The 15,295-nt window shown below is 62.0% G+C and overlaps 2 protein-coding genes across 4 annotated transcripts; both read right to left on the bottom strand.

Moving 5' to 3' along the window:
* Window positions 1-2,442: 2,442 nt before the first annotated feature.
* LOC142019197 (cathepsin W-like) lies at window positions 2,443-11,752 on the bottom strand. Of its 3 annotated transcripts, XM_075005743.1 has the most exons (12): window positions 10,347-11,752; window positions 7,733-7,832; window positions 7,345-7,411; window positions 6,887-7,000; window positions 6,336-6,469; window positions 6,052-6,148; window positions 5,414-5,494; window positions 4,716-4,832; window positions 4,260-4,324; window positions 4,045-4,135; window positions 3,870-3,928; window positions 2,443-3,437 (listed from the first exon to the last, which is right to left on the bottom strand). In XM_075005743.1, exons 2-12 carry the CDS (start codon window positions 7,811-7,813, stop codon window positions 3,324-3,326), a joined length of 1,020 nt encoding a protein of 339 aa, XP_074861844.1. In that variant the 5' UTR covers window positions 7,814-7,832; window positions 10,347-11,752; the 3' UTR covers window positions 2,443-3,323. The 3 variants fall into 3 exon arrangements, with proteins under 3 accessions (XP_074861844.1, XP_074861846.1, XP_074861845.1); XM_075005745.1 differs by lacking the exon at window positions 7,733-7,832; XM_075005744.1 differs by lacking the exon at window positions 7,733-7,832 and having other exon boundaries at window positions 7,345-7,364.
* Window positions 11,753-11,883: 131 nt separating this feature from the next.
* On the bottom strand, window positions 11,884-14,793 carry LOC142019198 (transmembrane emp24 domain-containing protein 10-like). The gene is made up of 5 exons (XM_075005746.1): window positions 14,451-14,793; window positions 14,143-14,263; window positions 12,855-12,928; window positions 12,401-12,527; window positions 11,884-12,284 (listed from the first exon to the last, which is right to left on the bottom strand). Exons 1-5 carry the CDS (start codon window positions 14,652-14,654, stop codon window positions 12,163-12,165), a joined length of 648 nt encoding a protein of 215 aa, XP_074861847.1. The 5' UTR covers window positions 14,655-14,793; the 3' UTR covers window positions 11,884-12,162.
* Between the last annotated feature and the right edge of the window lie 502 nt (window positions 14,794-15,295).

Genomic DNA, 15,295 nt, shown 5'->3' with positions numbered 1-15,295 from the left:
GGGGGGGGGGGATCTGAGGTGTGGGGGTTGGGCCTCAGACCTCCAAGCAGCCTCACACCAGCTCCTGCAGCCTCAGCCTCTGCACCATGGAGGGGGACACACTTGGAGACAATGAGGCATCGTTCTCTCAGTTCCTATGGCTCAGCTGCTCTACTGTCTGGGGGCAGTTAGCCTGGGGCACCATCTGCTACTGACCCCCCCAGGAGCCGTAGCTGTACCCCAGGCGCTGGATGTGTCTGGAAGCCCGAGCAGAACGAATCCCTCAGTCTTGGGGTGGCCATGCTGGGGACCGGCCCTGTGCCCCGAGGGCAGGGAAAGGACCAGAGCGGCTGCAAGGAACATGATGGGCCAAGGCCTCCAGGGGACCCCAGACACGAGAGGTGTGTAGTGCCCCCAGGGAGTCCCCTGCAGCTCAGCACCCACAGCTCTTCTCACCGTGGCCACAAGTGGGTAGGACCCCAAAGTGGGGCGTGACTCCGTGGCAGTGGGGCCCCCAGAGCCAGCATTAGATGCTGCGGCTCAGACTGTGGCTACCGCTGGGGCTTAGGCCTGAAGCCAAACCCGAACCCCACTGCCCAGGGCTGCAGCCCACAAGCATCAGTGCCCCTGGGGGTGGGGCTCAGGGTGCAGTCATGTCCCCCACTCCAGCTCCCAGAGCTGGTTGCAGGAGGGGGCCTCAGTGCCATGAAGTTTGAGACTCTGCACTGGGGCCTCTGGGCCAGCGCTGAGTGTGAGGGGGGCGCACACACCCCCCCACCCGGGGGAATCCCCAGTGCTGCCTGGCCAGCTAGCACAGCACGAACGGAGCGGAGCAGGGCCGGGGCTGGGTGCGCCCTCTCTGTGCCCCTGGCGCTGAGCTGACACACGGCCAATCCCCTGAGATTTCAGCACCGCAAGGGCCCAGCCCCAGCTCGTTGCACCCAGAACCACAGGGCCTCAGCCTGGCTCACAGCCCCCTGCAAACTGAGGCCTGGGCTGTCCCCACTGTTCTGCCCGTGCCCAGTCCCCCCCCTTCCCAGCCCTGATACCACCGCAGCTTTAAACCCCATCGATCCCCTGGTGGGAACAGAACCCAGGAGTCCTGGCTCTCAACCCCTCTCCCTGCCCCCCACTTGGCTCATTTAGCTGGGCAGCTGCTGTTGTCTTAGGGGGCCCAGACTGAGGGCCAGCTTGGGAAGGCAGAAGGGCCATTACTAGTGCGAAGAACCTGGGACCGTGAGGAAACATGGTGCCCGGCTCAGCAGTGAGTGGAGAGCCCAGGCCTGGGCGAGCCGGGCACCCGGGTCAGGCTCAGGCCTCAGGCTGGGAGAGCAGGTGGCTGTGGCCTGGTTGAGGCGGGCGGCTCAGCAGAGCTGGTGGCAGATTCTCCCTTCATGGCCCCATTGACTGGCCTGGGGGAGACTGGTGGGAAATAGGCCAAGATCAGGGCTGGACATGGCCAGTAAGAAGATTTCCTACAGCCCCTGTGACAGGACAAGAGCAACCTCCTGAAGGTCCCAATCCGTCTCTGCAGGCCCCCGATTCCCCAGTGCCAGACACCTCCCTCCCTCCCTGCCCCCAGACACAGGTGTGGTCACTGCCCGCCCCCACCCATTTGAGCTGGGCCCAGCGCCAGGTGAGCTGCTAGTTGGGCTTGAGGGGCTCTGGCACTGGTAAAGACATTGGCTCGGACCCCAAGGCTGGGATCTGGCGGGGGGGGGGGTGCCGTGGGCTGGGATTGACGGAAATCTGTTCTGGGGGAGCAGGCCCCTGTGTGGCAGGTGTGGGGGAGCTCGTGTGGTGTGTGGAGTTTAGCTGTGTTTGTGCTGTTGTGGTGGTTCTCTCCCCAGCTGCTGGGAGTATTGTGATGTTGTGTAGCAGTGACGTGTCATGTAGGGGTGCTGAGAAGTTGTATTTTTAGCTAGCTGTGCTGTTTTGTGTTGGGCAGTGCCACTGCGGGGTGGAGTTGTGTAGCAGTGTTATGTTGTCATTCTCAGGCTGCAGGGCGCAGGATATTGCAGTGTGTGGTTGTGTAACAGTGTTGTAATGTTTTGTAGGGGCGTTGTGGGGCGGTGCTGTTGTGTTGTGTGGGGAGTTGTGCTCTGTACGCTGGTACTTGCACAGCAGGGGAGTAGTGTGTGTGATGGTGTGCCATGTGCATGTTGTGGCACAGGGGCTGAGTTGTGTGGTGCGTAGCTCTGTTGCCTGGTTGAGTAGCGGCGCAGCGGTGTCCAGGGTTGGTTGTGCAGTGTCAGGCCCAGCTCCCTGGCCCAACTCTCACCCTCCATGAGCCCACTGGCGAAGGACCCAGTAGAGGAGGATGCGGTCGGCTGCCCAGCACCTGGCGGTCACTTTCGTCAATGGGTGGGTGTGTGCGGGCGGGCGGGGGGAGGTCTGGTGGCATTCTCGGGGTGACGATTAAACAGCACCCCCCAAGCAAAGGCACCACACGCCCAGTCCAGAATGCAGTTTAATGGGTGGGGCGCAGGCCCCTTTCACTGCTGCGGCAATGGGAGGGGTTTGGCTTGGAGCCCGGGCGCCTCCGGGTGCTGGTGGAAGGCCGCCCTGGGTGCCGGGGTCTGGCGCTGTAGCAGGCTGAGGACTGACTTCATTCCCCCCCTCACAGCCCAGGCCCATGCAAGTGTCCCACTGAGCCTTCCCGCCCCCCAGTGGAATTAATTTTCTTCTGTGCACCAGTGAGGAGGGGGTATGTGACACCTCACCTCCCGATTGGTAGACACACCAGAATTCATGTGGCAGGGGGTGGGGCCAAGGGGCTGTGCGCATGGAGGGTGCTCAGGCCTGAGGCAGAGGGTTGGGGTGCTGGAGTGTGAGGGCTCTGGCTGGGGCTGGCGCATATGGGGAACTAGAGAGGGGCTGCAGGTTTGGGGAGGGGCTCAGGGCTGAGGTGCAGGGGAGCAACCTCAGTGTGGGGCAGAGTGCTGGGGTGTGGGTTTACCTGGGTGGCTCCTGGGGTCAGCAAGAAGGAGTCCTTTCTCCCCAGAGCGAGTGCATCCTGCACCCAGCAGGTAGGGGCTGCTCTCATCTGGCCGCAGCAGTCCTGTGCTGGAGCCAGTGGGGAGCGGTGCGTCCCTGCTGTCTCTGGCAGGTCCTTACTGGGGCTGGCAGGGAGGGGCTCCTTCCTTCTAGCCTTGTCCCCTTTTGGAGTTGGGGGTTGGTATCTCTCCAGCTGCAGACCTGAGCCCCTGCACAGGCCTTAATGGGAAGAGGCTGCACAGCATAGGGGGAACTTAGTCCATGGCCCCAACTAGTTATTTCTGTTTGACGAGGGCGGGGGTCTTTGCAGGAGCGCCAGCAGCCTGTCTGCAGCGGCAGCAATCCTGTCAGGGGGGACAGTGGATCTCCGTTCTCGGGGCTCCTCCGCGGTGCACGGTGGCTGTTACAGGCAATGTGGCGATGCCGCAGGCGTTCGTGCCGCGATACAGATGGTAATAGCCCTGCCGAGAGGACCTGCGTTAGGGACAGACGGTGCAGGACAGCCTTTCCTCACTGGGAGCCGCTGCTCATGGGGAATTTACTCGGGCACAGCTCCCTTTTTCGGGCTGTAAAAATTCTCCCCACCCTCAAGAGCCACAGCAGAGCAGACCTACCCCCGAGCAGCCTGCGCTAGGGGGATGGAACAGTTCTTCCGTCTGCCAAGTCCTGCCGCTCGGGGAGGTGCAGGAATTTCCATGGCAGCAGAACCCTCCCAGTGGTGGGCACCGAACTGGAACAGGGTCTGAACCGGGACTGGGGCGCCTAAGAGAAAAGCCCACGCCTCACCCCAGAGCTGGCTGCATCTCTGCAGGATCCCACAGCACAGCCTTCAGACTAAACGCGCCAACGCACCCACGGATGATGCTGTCCTGTGGGCTGCCCCACACGCTCACCTTCTCTCCCCAGTCTTTCCCCCAGGAGTTCTTGATGATCCAGTATTGCACTTTGTGCTCTGCAATTCATGGGAAAGGGGGTTGGAATCCTTTGGACAGCTGAGCCCCCTGCCCAGCCCATCTCACCCAATCCAAACCCTTGTACTGTCCATCCCTGCCCCAGTGAACCACTCACCAGCTCCGTATCCAACTACCAGGGCAACGTGATCCCGACGGTCTGGATCGCAGCTGGTCACGCGGGGCTGGGAAATGCCCTTCCGGTAATGCTGCAGAGGCAGAAGAGTGAGTGGGGGGGAGTTAGGAAGGGAGAGGAGTTAGTGGCCAGATCACCATGGGAATTGGGGAGCAGCTAGAGGGCTTACCCCCCAGCTACAATTTAGGGGCACTTACCTTCATGGCTGCTGAGTTCAGGGTAACTGTGACCGGGCCCTGGGTCGTGACATGTGCAGCTATTTCTGCAAGGGGAAAGGCAAAAGTGGCAGGTGAGTGGATGGAATCCAGACCCAGACATGGCCCCACCAAGTGGCTGCTGGCCCCACAGACTGGCTGCACTGGCCCTTGTCACTCCCTGGGTCCCTGCACACCTCTCCTTCCCTGCCTCTGCTGCTCAGAGCTCCCTGGGGGAAGCATGAAACTAACCAGTCCCACATCAGGCCAGGAACAGCTCCCAGGAAACTGACCAGATCATGATCAGTTCTGGCCCTGCTCCCAGGCACCAGCTGTCATCCTCTAGTCCTGTTCTGTGGCCCCTCGCTGCCTTTGGCTCACCACTGCCCATTGGATGGCCCTGAAACCGCCCCCCACCCACGGCCCCACCCCCGGCAAATCCCCTCTCCCAGGCCTCACCCTCCTCATCTCTAGGCAGCGTCTCAAAGTCTTGGATGCGGGCAGCCGGCTTATGATGGCTCTGGCATTTCTGCTGAGTCCCTTCATAGGGGTAGGCATCCTCGCTGCTCAGCCCTTCTGTGAGTGAGTGCAAGTGACGGGTCAGGGATGGGCCCAGAGCCCCCCATTCCCTGTTCTGTCCATCACTCCCTTGTTCCAGAGGCAAGGAGCAGAGTAAATCTCCGTGCCCAACCCCATGTCACCTGTCACAGAGTGCAGCCAGAGAAGAGTCTGAAAGCGAGGTCTCCGTTCTGCTTACACTACTGGGGAGAGCGTGCTCCGTGTGGGTCAAGGTCCTTACAGGACGTGGGGTGGTGGGTGTTCCAACCCAGGCAAAGGGTCTGTGCAGGGAGGGGCCCCAAGCTGGGTTAGGACCTGAACAGCACCAGTCTGGGGTCTCCAGAATGAACTGGGGGCTGCCCAGTGCTGGGGGCCTCAGTCTCAGTCAAGACGTCTGTGCAGGACCTGTGTGATGAATCAGGTCTCTGCAGCACCTGGCACTGTGGGGGGCCCCACTGGGTCAGGGTGAGTCCCTGGTCACTAAAATCCCCTCGCAGTAAAACTGTTGTGGGGGTGAAAAGGGACGGTCCTGGCCAGCTGGGGGGAGGGGCTAACGTTTGCAGAGTGAAGGTGCCCATGTCCCTCCAGTGCCTACGTACGTAGGTGAAGCACCGTGATGAAGGCGTCCCACGCGTAGCCCCCTCGGCATCCTGCTCCGCACCAGCTGCAGTCCAGCACCTCTGCAAGCGAAGCAGGGGGTGAGCACCCAGCCAGCTCCCCCTCCCCGCACTCAGACTCAGCAATCCCACCCCTGCTGGGCAGCTCACACGGACCCCAGGGGCACCTGGCTCATCCAACACGTGAGACTTCCCAATGGAGATCTGGGAGTCAGACTGACCCACCCCTAAATGGTGAGACTTGGCACCTGCCACCTCCAGCTGTCACAGCTGGTGGGGGAGAGGCCAGGGGCAGGGGTCAGCTGGGAGTAACCTGGAAGGGCAGGGGGAGGATCGGAGCCTACCTGGAGGCAGGTCTGTGGTGGGGCTGTTCTCCACCCCAGGGTGTGCCAGCAGGTGCCCAATCTGGCCAGGGTTAAAAGCTCCCAGGAAGTGAGGAGAGTTCCTTACACACGTGCTGGGCAGGGGCAGGGTCTTAGAACAGCCCCAGGCCCCATCTCTCAGTGCTCTGGTCACCCCGCACTGTAGGGGTGCTGTGCACAGCAAGGCAGCACTGGGGAGCCCTGCCCTGTTCGGGCCAAGGGGAAGGGCACACCGGGGCTCCCCACCCCAGCCCCTACCTTGCACCGAGAGGTTCCAGGGCTGGCGGAAGTGGATGTTCCAGAGGGACTCGATGTTGGAGACGGCGGCGAACGCCCAGCAGGAGCGACACTGGCCCTGCAGACAGAGGGGTGAGGCCCAGCGTAGCAGTCGGTGCTGCGGGTGGCGGGGGGGTGCTCTGCCTGGCCTCGGGGCTTAGTTCAGTCCCCCAGCTGAGGCAGTGGGGGTGGGGAGTTATTCCTGAGCTCCCCCATTAGTAACACCCACCCATCAGCCCATCCAACAGCCCTCCCCTCCCAACTACCTGGTTCTTCACCGCAGTCACAGCCCCGGCCTTCCGCCAGTCACAGGATGTGGGCAGCTTCCCCCTGGGGCGCCGGGGGGCCTGGGGCATGGCAGGGGGCGGGGGGCTCTGGAACACGCCACGGAGCTCCTCATCTGGGGAGACAGAGGCAGGGGGCTCTGAGGGGGGTCGGGGAAGAGGGTGCAGAGCCGTGGGAGCTGGGAAGGGGGTGCAGAGCAGTGGGGCAGGGGGCAGTGGGGTGGTGAAGGGAGGGAGTACGGGAGGGGTGCAGGGCAGTGGGGGCAGACAGGCAGGGGAGGAGGGTGCAGAGCTGTAAGGGAGGGGTTCACGGGAGGGGTGCTGAGCACTGAGTGGTGGTAAGGAGGGGCACAGAAGTGGGTGCGGAGCAGTGATGGTAGAGGATGTGGTCTGGAGAAGGGGGTGGGAAGGGGTACTGAGCAGAGGGGGCTGGGAAAGGGCTGCAGAGCGGGAGGGGCAGGAAGCAGGTACAGGGCAGTGGAGGTAGAAGGGGAGACATATCTGCCAAGGAGCCGCAGGGGTTGAAGTCCCACCTGTCCAGTCGCTGAAGCGGGTCACCCCGTACTGCCCCGTGCCCAGCTCCGTCTCCTGCAGCCACCGCGCTGTGCTCAGGCTCTGCGCGAAGATCCCGAAGCGTCTGTGCTGCTCTGGGGGGCGGGTGGAGGACGATCATGGGCTCCGGCAGATCCGAGATTCCCAGCTGGTAGCCCCAGATATTGCCCCCCTCCCCTGAACTCCTCAGTGCAAACCAGGGGCGGGAGTCCCCCCTTCCAGTGCCCTTTTCGGTGGGTGTGAAGCCAGGGCGAGGCGGCAGTGGGGCCCTGGGGGCGCCGGGCGGGGGGCTGGATCGCACACGTGGAGACATGGATGCACCAATCTGGTCACCCAGCCACAGCTGCGTCTCTCCCCAGCTGCACCCTCCTTCTTCCCGCATGCGAGGCCCCCCAAGGACAGGCCCCCAGCCTCCTCCCACTCCCCCACCGTCAGTCACCAGCAGGACTCCTGTAGGTTCTGTTGAATTGAATCATAAAGTCCTTGAACATTCGGGTCACTTCAGCCTGCAAAGGACAAACCGGCGCGGCTGGCTGGGGGTGACGGGGTGTCACAGCAGCCAGTGCCCCTCCCCCACACCCAGCCCACGGCTCCCCCCAGCTCTGCTCCCCTCCCCCGAGTCCTCCCAACAGCTGCCTGCTCCCCAGCCCTGGCTCTCCCCTCACCCACCTGCCCCATCTCTGGCTTAGCCAGCCGCCCTCCCAAGTGCTGGCATCCAGCACCAGCCAGCAGCACATGGCACAGCCACTCTCTGTCTTCTCCAACCTCCTCTGGCTTTCAGGCCCCTGCGCCCCAAACCTGCTCCCCCAGGCGCCCCCCACCCTTACCTGGCTGAGCTCAGGGGGCAGGCTGGTGCCAGTGGGGCCAGCACAGGCCCAGACCCACAGCAGCAGGACTCCAGGCCCCATGGCCGTAGCTGCTCAGTGCCTGCCCAGGCAGCCAGTGGGGGTGTTATGGGCAGGGGCAGGCAGGAGAGAGACGGAAACAGAGCTGAGGAGCAGGAGGTGTGAAATCCGGGGGAGGTGTAGATGTGGGGGCGGGGATCTGAGGTGTGGGGGTTGGGCCTCAGACCTCCAAGCAGCCTCACACCAGCTCCTGCAGCCTCAGCCTCTGCACCATGGAGGGGGACACACTTGGAGACAATGAGGCATCGTTCTCTCAGTTCCTATGGCTCAGCTGCTCTACTGGCTGGGGGCAGTTAGCCTGGGGCACCATCCGCTACTGACCCCCCCCAGGAGCCGTAGCTGTACCCCAGGCGCTGGATGTGTCTGGAAGACTGAGCAGAGCGAACCCCTCAGTCTCGGGGTGGCCATGTTGGGGACCGGCCCCATGCCTGGGTCTGTGCCCGGAGGGCAGGGAAGGGACCAGAGCGGCTGCAAGGAACAGGATGGGCCAGGGCCTCCAGAGGGTTGTAGCACCCGCAGAGCCTCCCCTGCAGCTGTTCTCAGCATGTGGGTAGGACCCCAAAGTGGGGCATGACTCCGTGGCAGTGGGGCCCCCAGAGCCGGCATTAGACGCTGCGGCTCAGACTGTAGCTACCGCTGGGGCTCGGGCCAAACCCAAACCCCACTGCCCAGGGCTGCAGCCCACAAGCATCAGTGCCCCTGGGGGTGGGTCTCAGGCTGCAGTCGTGTTCCCCCTACCCCCCAGTCAGGTCCCAGAACTGGTTGCAGGAAGGGGCCTCGGTGCCATGAAGATTGAGACTCTGCACTGGGGTTTTGGGGCCAGCACTGAGTGTGAGGGGGAAGCACCCCCCGGGGCAATCCCCCCAGCTGCCTGGCCAGCTAGCGCAGCATGACCGGAGGGGGGCCGGGGCTGGGTGCGCCCTCTCTGTGCCCCGCTGGGGCCCTGGCGCTGAGCTGACACACGACCAATCCCCTGAGATTTCAGCACCGCAAGGGCCCAGCCCCAGCTCATTGCACCCAGAACCACAGGGCCTCAGCCTGGCTCACAGCCCCCTGCAAACCGAGGCCTGGGCTGTCCCCACTGTTCTGCCCGTGCCCAGTCCCCCCCTTCCCAGCCCTGATACCACCGCAGCTTTAAACCCCATCGATCCCCTGGTGGGAACAGAACCCAGGAGTCCTGGCTCTCAACCCCTCTCCCTGCCCCCCACTTGGCTCATTTAGCTGGGCAGCTGCTGTTGTCTTAGGGGGCCCAGACTGAGGGCCAGCTTGGGAAGGCAGAAGGGCCATTACTAGTGCGAAGAACCTGGGACCGTGAGGAAACATGGTGCCCGGCTCAGCAGTGAGTGGAGAGCCCAGGCCTGGGCGAGCCGGGCACCCGGGTCAGGCTCAGGCCTCAGGCTGGGAGAGCAGGTGGCTGTGGCCTGGTTGAGGCGGGCGGCTCAGCAGAGCTGGTGGCAGATTCTCCCTTCATGGCCCCATTGACTGGCCTGGGGGAGACTGGTGGGAAATAGGCCAAGATCAGGGCTGGGCTGGAAGTGGTCATTAAGGTTTCCTACAGCCCAGCCCCCCTTGCCCCCCACACACCCTGTACCTGCTGCTCTCCATCCCCCGGGACAGGCACCCACTGCTCTCCTGCTACCCATCCAGCCAAGCGCAGCACCCTGCCCACGTCGGCTGGGATCAGGGCAGGGAGCTGGCAGATGGCAGCATTGCGACTCGTAGCAGCAGCTGTAAGCAGTGCGGTGTTGGGACTGGCTTGGAGCTCCCAGAAGCCTGGGTTCCATTCTGGGAGCCAGGACTCCTGGGTTCTAGCCCAGCCCTGGGAGGGTGTGTTACCAGAGCAGGGACACTCCACACTCTGCTGATCACAGTTAGTCTGTTTCCTTCTGCTTCAGCTGAACTTGGGACAAGAGCAACCCCCTGTGGGCCCCGATCCCTCAGTGCCAGACACCTCCCTCCCTTCCTGCCCTGAGACACAGCTATGCTCGCCCCAGCCCACACCAAGCTGGGCCCAGCGCCAGGTGCCTCCTCCTGAACTGGCAGTGGGGCCTTTTGGATGCAGCAGGAGCTCAGCACGGGGGGGTGTTATGTTGTGGTGTAGTGTTGTTGTGTTCCCTCCCTCCAGCGGCAGGAAACAGGCCCCAGTCCCGGCAGGGGCCACGCTCCTCTGACTGCTGCAACTGGACTGAGCCCCAAGATCCATGGGGCAGGTGGGTAGAGCCTCGGCCAGGCCAGCACATGTCCCAGCATCCCCTGGGGTGGTAGGTGAGTGAGAGACACCCATTACCTGCCCTCTGGTCCCCGTCTGCCCTGGAACCATCCCTACAGCACAACCCCTTAGTCCCTTTCCCCTGGGGCAGCACTGGCAGGTTACCCTCCCCCGTGCACCCCACAGAGCCACCAAACCCCTTCCCCTGTATGCCTCCCACTAACCCACTGCTGCCCCCTCGGTGCCCCATCCTTCCTGTGCCCTCCTCCTGCCCCCTCCCGTGGGGTGCAGCACTTTGCTGAGTGACACGCCCCTCTCATTGGTTACCTGGGGTAGGTGAGCATCAGCCAATCAGGTGATCCCATTGGTTTGCTCCCAGACCTCACTGCCTGGTAAATCCATTAGAGCCTTCCTCCTACAGCCAATAAGGCCAGCACTCCTGGGGGTCTCTCCTGGCCCTGGGAGCAGAGGGGGGTGTAGTGGTTAGACCGGGGGGCTGGGAGCCCAGACTTCTGGGCTCAATGCCTGGTGTATTTAGAGAAGGGGCCAGAATTCCTGGCTCTGTTCCTAGCTTTGCCTCCCTGAAGATCTTGGAAGGTTATAGACACAAGTGCTCCCTCTGCAGACTCCAAACATTGGGTGCCCCCCAAGTCCTGTCACCCCCAGAATTCCCCTCTGGTCCCTGCTCCCCTCCCTCTTGTCCTGCTGCCCTTCTGGACCCCCTACTCCCTTAAAATCCCTACACAGAGACCCAAAGTCTTAGCCCCAGTGGCTGAGAAACATCCCGCCGTGTCCCCATATCTTGGCTGGTAGCTGGATAGTGCCCCCTGAGCCTTCACTAAGTCCAAGTGCTGCCAGGATCCTGGTGTCCCGGAGGCTCAAAGCCTGTGGCCTGGGTCCACCAAGCCAACCACAGAACAGGTAGGAAAGCACCACCCCTCCCAGCACTTGTGGGCTGCCACCCTCCCACCTGGGGGAAATGTCTTGATCCCTGCAGGGTGTGGGGCACTACTGGTGGATCCCTGCAGGGGAAGACCTGGTACTGGGCTGATCATGGAGGTGGGTCATTACTGTCTGATCCCCAGGATGGCAGGTGGAAACACCCAACAGCAGCCTCTTCTCTGCGAGGTTTCGGGGGGTGCTGGGTGGGGCGGTACCAACTGATCCTTATGGGGGGTATCAGCAGGGGAAAGAACAAGTACCAGCCTGAGCAGAGCCCAATCCCTCCGGAGCGACTAGGACCGGCCGCCTCCCTGTGTGGGTGTGTCCCCCCACCAGCCACTCACTGCAAGCCACAGTGGTGGCTCAGTTAAGGGGCAGGCGGCAAAGAGGGCTCTCCCCCTGCAGGGCTCTTAAAACCAGCTGCACAACCCCCTGCTGCCCTTTGCCCTTCCTGCACCGTGCAGGGCTGCAACTGCATCTGGTCCGGCCAGAGGGCTCCTGCTCCTCCACCCCCTCTGGAGCTGCAGCTGAGGCCTCCCTCACATCATCAGGGCAGGTTTCTTCCCGGGGGTGGGGGCACCTGCCGTGCTGACTTAAGTCACCCCCCCAGTTGTTCTCCAGGCTGCGATTACAGACAAACCCTGTGGGAATCCTAGAATGAGATCAGTAGCACGGCCAGGTATAGACCCAGCAAACTCACCCCCTCCCCCCAGCCTCCCTCGTAGTGAATTAGCAGCATCCTCCTCCCTGCCCCACGCCAAGGACAGAACCCACACCCCAAAAGGCTGCACAGAGGGGGGACAGTCTTCTCCAGCGCAGTTCCAGGGGTGTGATGGGATAAGGCTCCTAATGGAGTCAGAGGTAGGGTGGGGTGGAAAACCCCCATCCTGCTTCCTCACCAAACCCTGGCGCCAGCCAGCAGCCCAATTCATTATTTATTTTAAAATAATTACAACCCAATGCCCCTGAGCGGGGCGCCATCACTAGTGGACACTCTGCTAACTACAGGACCCTTAAAAGGGGGGGCTATCTGGACCCCCTATTTCCCCTCCCCCAGAATCCATTCCTGACGGGCAGAGATGGCCAGGGCAGGCACCGCTGCCCACGAGAGCCGAGAGTGCGGGTGTGGGTTCTAGGGCCATCAGGAAAGGAGCCGGTATGTGGGGCCGGCCCGAGGGGCAGACACCCCCCCAGGGGCTGATCACTCAATGAGCTTCTTGGCCTTGAAGAAGCGGCGCAGGTAACAGACTTGCCAGGTGGCCAAGCCCACCAGACACAGCATGGAGAAGATGCTGAAGTAGAGGACACGGGTGCTAGTAGACTCTGCAGAGAGAGAGAGAGAGACAGGATGAATAGTGCCTTCTAGTCCCCTCCTCCTGTGTTCCATCCCCAGCCCTGGAGGACCGTGGGGTCTATGGGAACCGGGGGCACCGTCTCACCATTTGTGTCCCTCATTTCCTCCTCCCGCTGTTTCATGTAGGCAAAGTCCTTCACGATGGATTCAGAAAGGTCCTCAAGGCGTCGCAGATCCACCTCCAGGGGCTTCAGCTTTTCTGCCTTGGCAATCTGGGGGTGGGGATAGTGGGAATGAGATACAGAGCTCTACCTGCACTGACACACTGTGGGGTAGGCACAGAGACTGCCTATACAGGGATGCCTCCCTGCACAGAGAAGTGACTGCCCCTGAGCTGCAGTCTGGGGACCGTGCATACAAAGACCCCACACAACTCTGGCTCGTACGCACTAGCAGAGCTGGGGAAACATAACCAGCTGGGTGAATGCTGTCAAGTCTGTTCTTGGGCTGAGAGTGCTGGTGCCCCATCTTCCCCATCACACACAGGGCAAAGAGGCAGCAGCAGGGGGTGGGAGACTCAAGGGGGGTGTTACACTTACATCTTCATAGTTCCGGGCCTCCACCCCATGTTTGACATTGAGGACAATCAGCTGGTCAGGGACTCGGAAACTCCCTGGGGAAGGAGGAATGAGAGAAGCTATAACAGTTTAAGATGAGGGGAAAACTGGTTCATGATTTCACTTCCCTCCAAGTCAGGGATAGAACCCTGGAATCCTGCTTCTCAGCCTGTCCTGCTGTCGCCATTAGATACCACTTCCCTCTTAAAGCCAAGAGTCCTGACCCCCAGCATCTCAACCCTGTGATATTGCACTCCTTCTTCTTCATGAAAATACGCTTACAATATGAATGGTGTGTAACTGAAATATGCTTTCAGCAAAAAGATCACGTGACATATCATTGGAAAGGCTACAGTCTGCTGAATGCATATGTCCTACTTGTGTGCATGTATCATTCTTGTATTTGAAGACAGAAATATAAACCTGTATTACTAATGCAGTCAGGGTAAGCGAAGAGAGCCATTAGTAATACTCAAGGAACTTAATGACCCAATTCTCAGAACAATGATCTGCAAACACACTTGTTTCTTCCTGTAAGCCTGGGAAGAGGGGCTATGGCGGGGGGCATGTGACTACCAATACATGTGACTATGTCCCGTGATCCTGGGATCCATTTTGGATCCTGTATTTTTCCCACAAGAAGAGAGAGACTGTTTAGAGTGAACACAATAGATCCCCACCTTTTGCACAAGGGCAGGGAGTGAAGTAATCTTGGTCACCATTTCTCCCTGGCTCCCCCACCCAAGATGACTGCTGGAAACTAAGACTGAACCGGGCAAAGGACCTGGACCCAGGCTGGAAGGATGTCTAGTGTGTGAAGATTATTAGAACAATTTTTTGGGTAAGATACTTAGTTTCTTAGTGTATTAAGCTTAGCTTATGAGTTACACACTGTTTTGCTTAGCAATCTCCTCTGTTCTCTGTGTTCTCTCTTACGACCACTTAAGTCATAACTTCTGTTCCTATTAAAAATCACGTTTATGTATTCACTGAAGGAGGCTGGAGAGCTAGGCTCCCCCAGACAGAGCTAAAGGGTGCCCCGGCTCTCAGGCAAAGCAGGCTCAGTGGGCTCTCAGCACATCAGGTAACCGTCCTGAGGGGTACTGACCCAACGCATTGACCAACAGAACTCTCTCATAACCTCAAGTTTCCTGGTCATGCTGGGTGCAGGAGACACCAAGTGAGGGTGGCCAGGAGCTACAGGGTGGGAAGAATCATCCCCCGCCACCCTCCGAACACAGGACCCCTGCACCAGGAGTGCCCCACGTACCCATCTGGGCGTGGTTCTCAAAACAGATCTCGTAGATCTCGTAGTCGTCTGTGGTGAAAGCGAATTTGCCCTTCTTGGCATCTTCCTTGGAGTAGAGCAGGTGGCCGGAGGAGTCCGTCACCTGGGGTGGGCAGGGGGACAGAGCGTGACCCCCACAGCACTACCCACCTCCCTGGAGCAGGCTCCCCAGGCCCGCGCTGATCCCCAGGAGCGTGGGGCGTCCCGTGGGGAGACCGGGTCCGGTCCCTGGGGCTGGCGCAAGGCGGGGCCAGGGCAGCGAGTGGGCAGGGGGCGCTGGGGACTCTCACCCGGAGGTCGGTCCTGGCCCCCGGCGCCCCCGGCTCCAACACCTCGTACTCCCCGGTCACCATGACGTCGCGGTGCAGCTCCTCCTTCAGGCACTTGCGGGTCTGCGCCGGCAGCTGGAAGGAGAGCGCCCCGCACCCGCCGGCCAGGAGCAGCGGCAGCAGCAGGGGACCCAGGAGCCCGGGGCCCGGCCGCGGCCCCCGCATGGCGAACAGCAGCGGGGATCGCACGGGCCGCCTGCCTCCGCCTCCTCCCGCACACTGTCTCCGAGCGACTCCGGCGGCGGCGGGCCTGGCGCTCGCCCGACGTGGCGCTCTCTCTATGGTCCGACCCCCGCCCCCAGGGCAGGGAATTTGCTTCCGCTTCCGGCTCCACGCTATTTCCTTTCCGGCGGCGCGAGAGAGAGTCCGGTCAGCGCGAAATGCGGGCGGAGGCGCGCGCAGGCGCGGACCGGTCACGGCTGGGGAGAGAGCAGAGCGGCTCGGCCGGGCGCTTGGAGCCGGCTCGGCACGCATGGGGCCGGGGATGCTCTCAGTCCGGGCTGCCCCGCGCCTGACCTGGCCGGGTTGGGTGGGGCGTCCCGGCGCCCCTTCCTGTGGCTGCGGGGTGGGGGAAGCAGGGGCTGGGGCTGGACTCCTGGGTCCTCTCCCAGCTTCCGCGGCGGCGGGGCAGCCGGGTCCGAATGAGCGATCCCGCTGTACAGCGCAGAGGCGCTGGGTGGCGCCAGAGAGCAGGGCCGGGCCGGGCCGTAGAGGGGCGCAGCGCGGGCGCCCCCACTCTACCCCGGGAGAGCCGAGGAGAGGGCAAGAAACCCCCCTCCCTCTCTGCCAGTTCTCCCCGCTGTCCT

The sequence above is a fragment of the Carettochelys insculpta genome, chromosome 11 (assembly GCF_033958435.1).
Source record: "Carettochelys insculpta isolate YL-2023 chromosome 11, ASM3395843v1, whole genome shotgun sequence".
In the NCBI taxonomy this organism is placed as follows: Eukaryota; Metazoa; Chordata; order Testudines; family Carettochelyidae; genus Carettochelys; species Carettochelys insculpta.
The sequence above is the reverse complement of the archived record's forward strand: the minus strand, read 5'-3'. Positions and strand labels throughout refer to the sequence as shown.

What these genes read in the sequence shown, in the direction of transcription:
- LOC142019197 (XM_075005743.1), bottom strand. Translation starts at nt 7,813, where the DNA reads ATGGGGCCTGGAGTCCTGCTGCTGTGGGTCTGGGCCTGTGCTGGCCCC. An exon ending in TGCCCCCTGAGCTCAGCCAG is followed by an intron (nt 7,412 to 7,732) that starts GTAAGGGTGGGG and finishes TGTCCTTTGCAG; the next exon opens with GCTGAAGTGACCCGAATGTT. An exon ending in GGTAGTTGGATACGGAGCTG is followed by an intron (nt 3,929 to 4,044) that starts GTGAGTGGTTCA and finishes CATGAATTGCAG; the next exon opens with AGCACAAAGTGCAATACTGG.
- LOC142019198 (XM_075005746.1), bottom strand. Translation starts at nt 14,654, where the DNA reads ATGCGGGGGCCGCGGCCGGGCCCCGGGCTCCTGGGTCCCCTGCTGCTG. An exon ending in AGGCCCGGAACTATGAAGAT is followed by an intron (nt 12,528 to 12,854) that starts GTAAGTGTAACA and finishes CCCCACCCCCAG; the next exon opens with ATTGCCAAGGCAGAAAAGCT. An exon ending in GGAAATGAGGGACACAAATG is followed by an intron (nt 12,285 to 12,400) that starts GTGAGACGGTGC and finishes CTCTCTCTGCAG; the next exon opens with AGTCTACTAGCACCCGTGTC.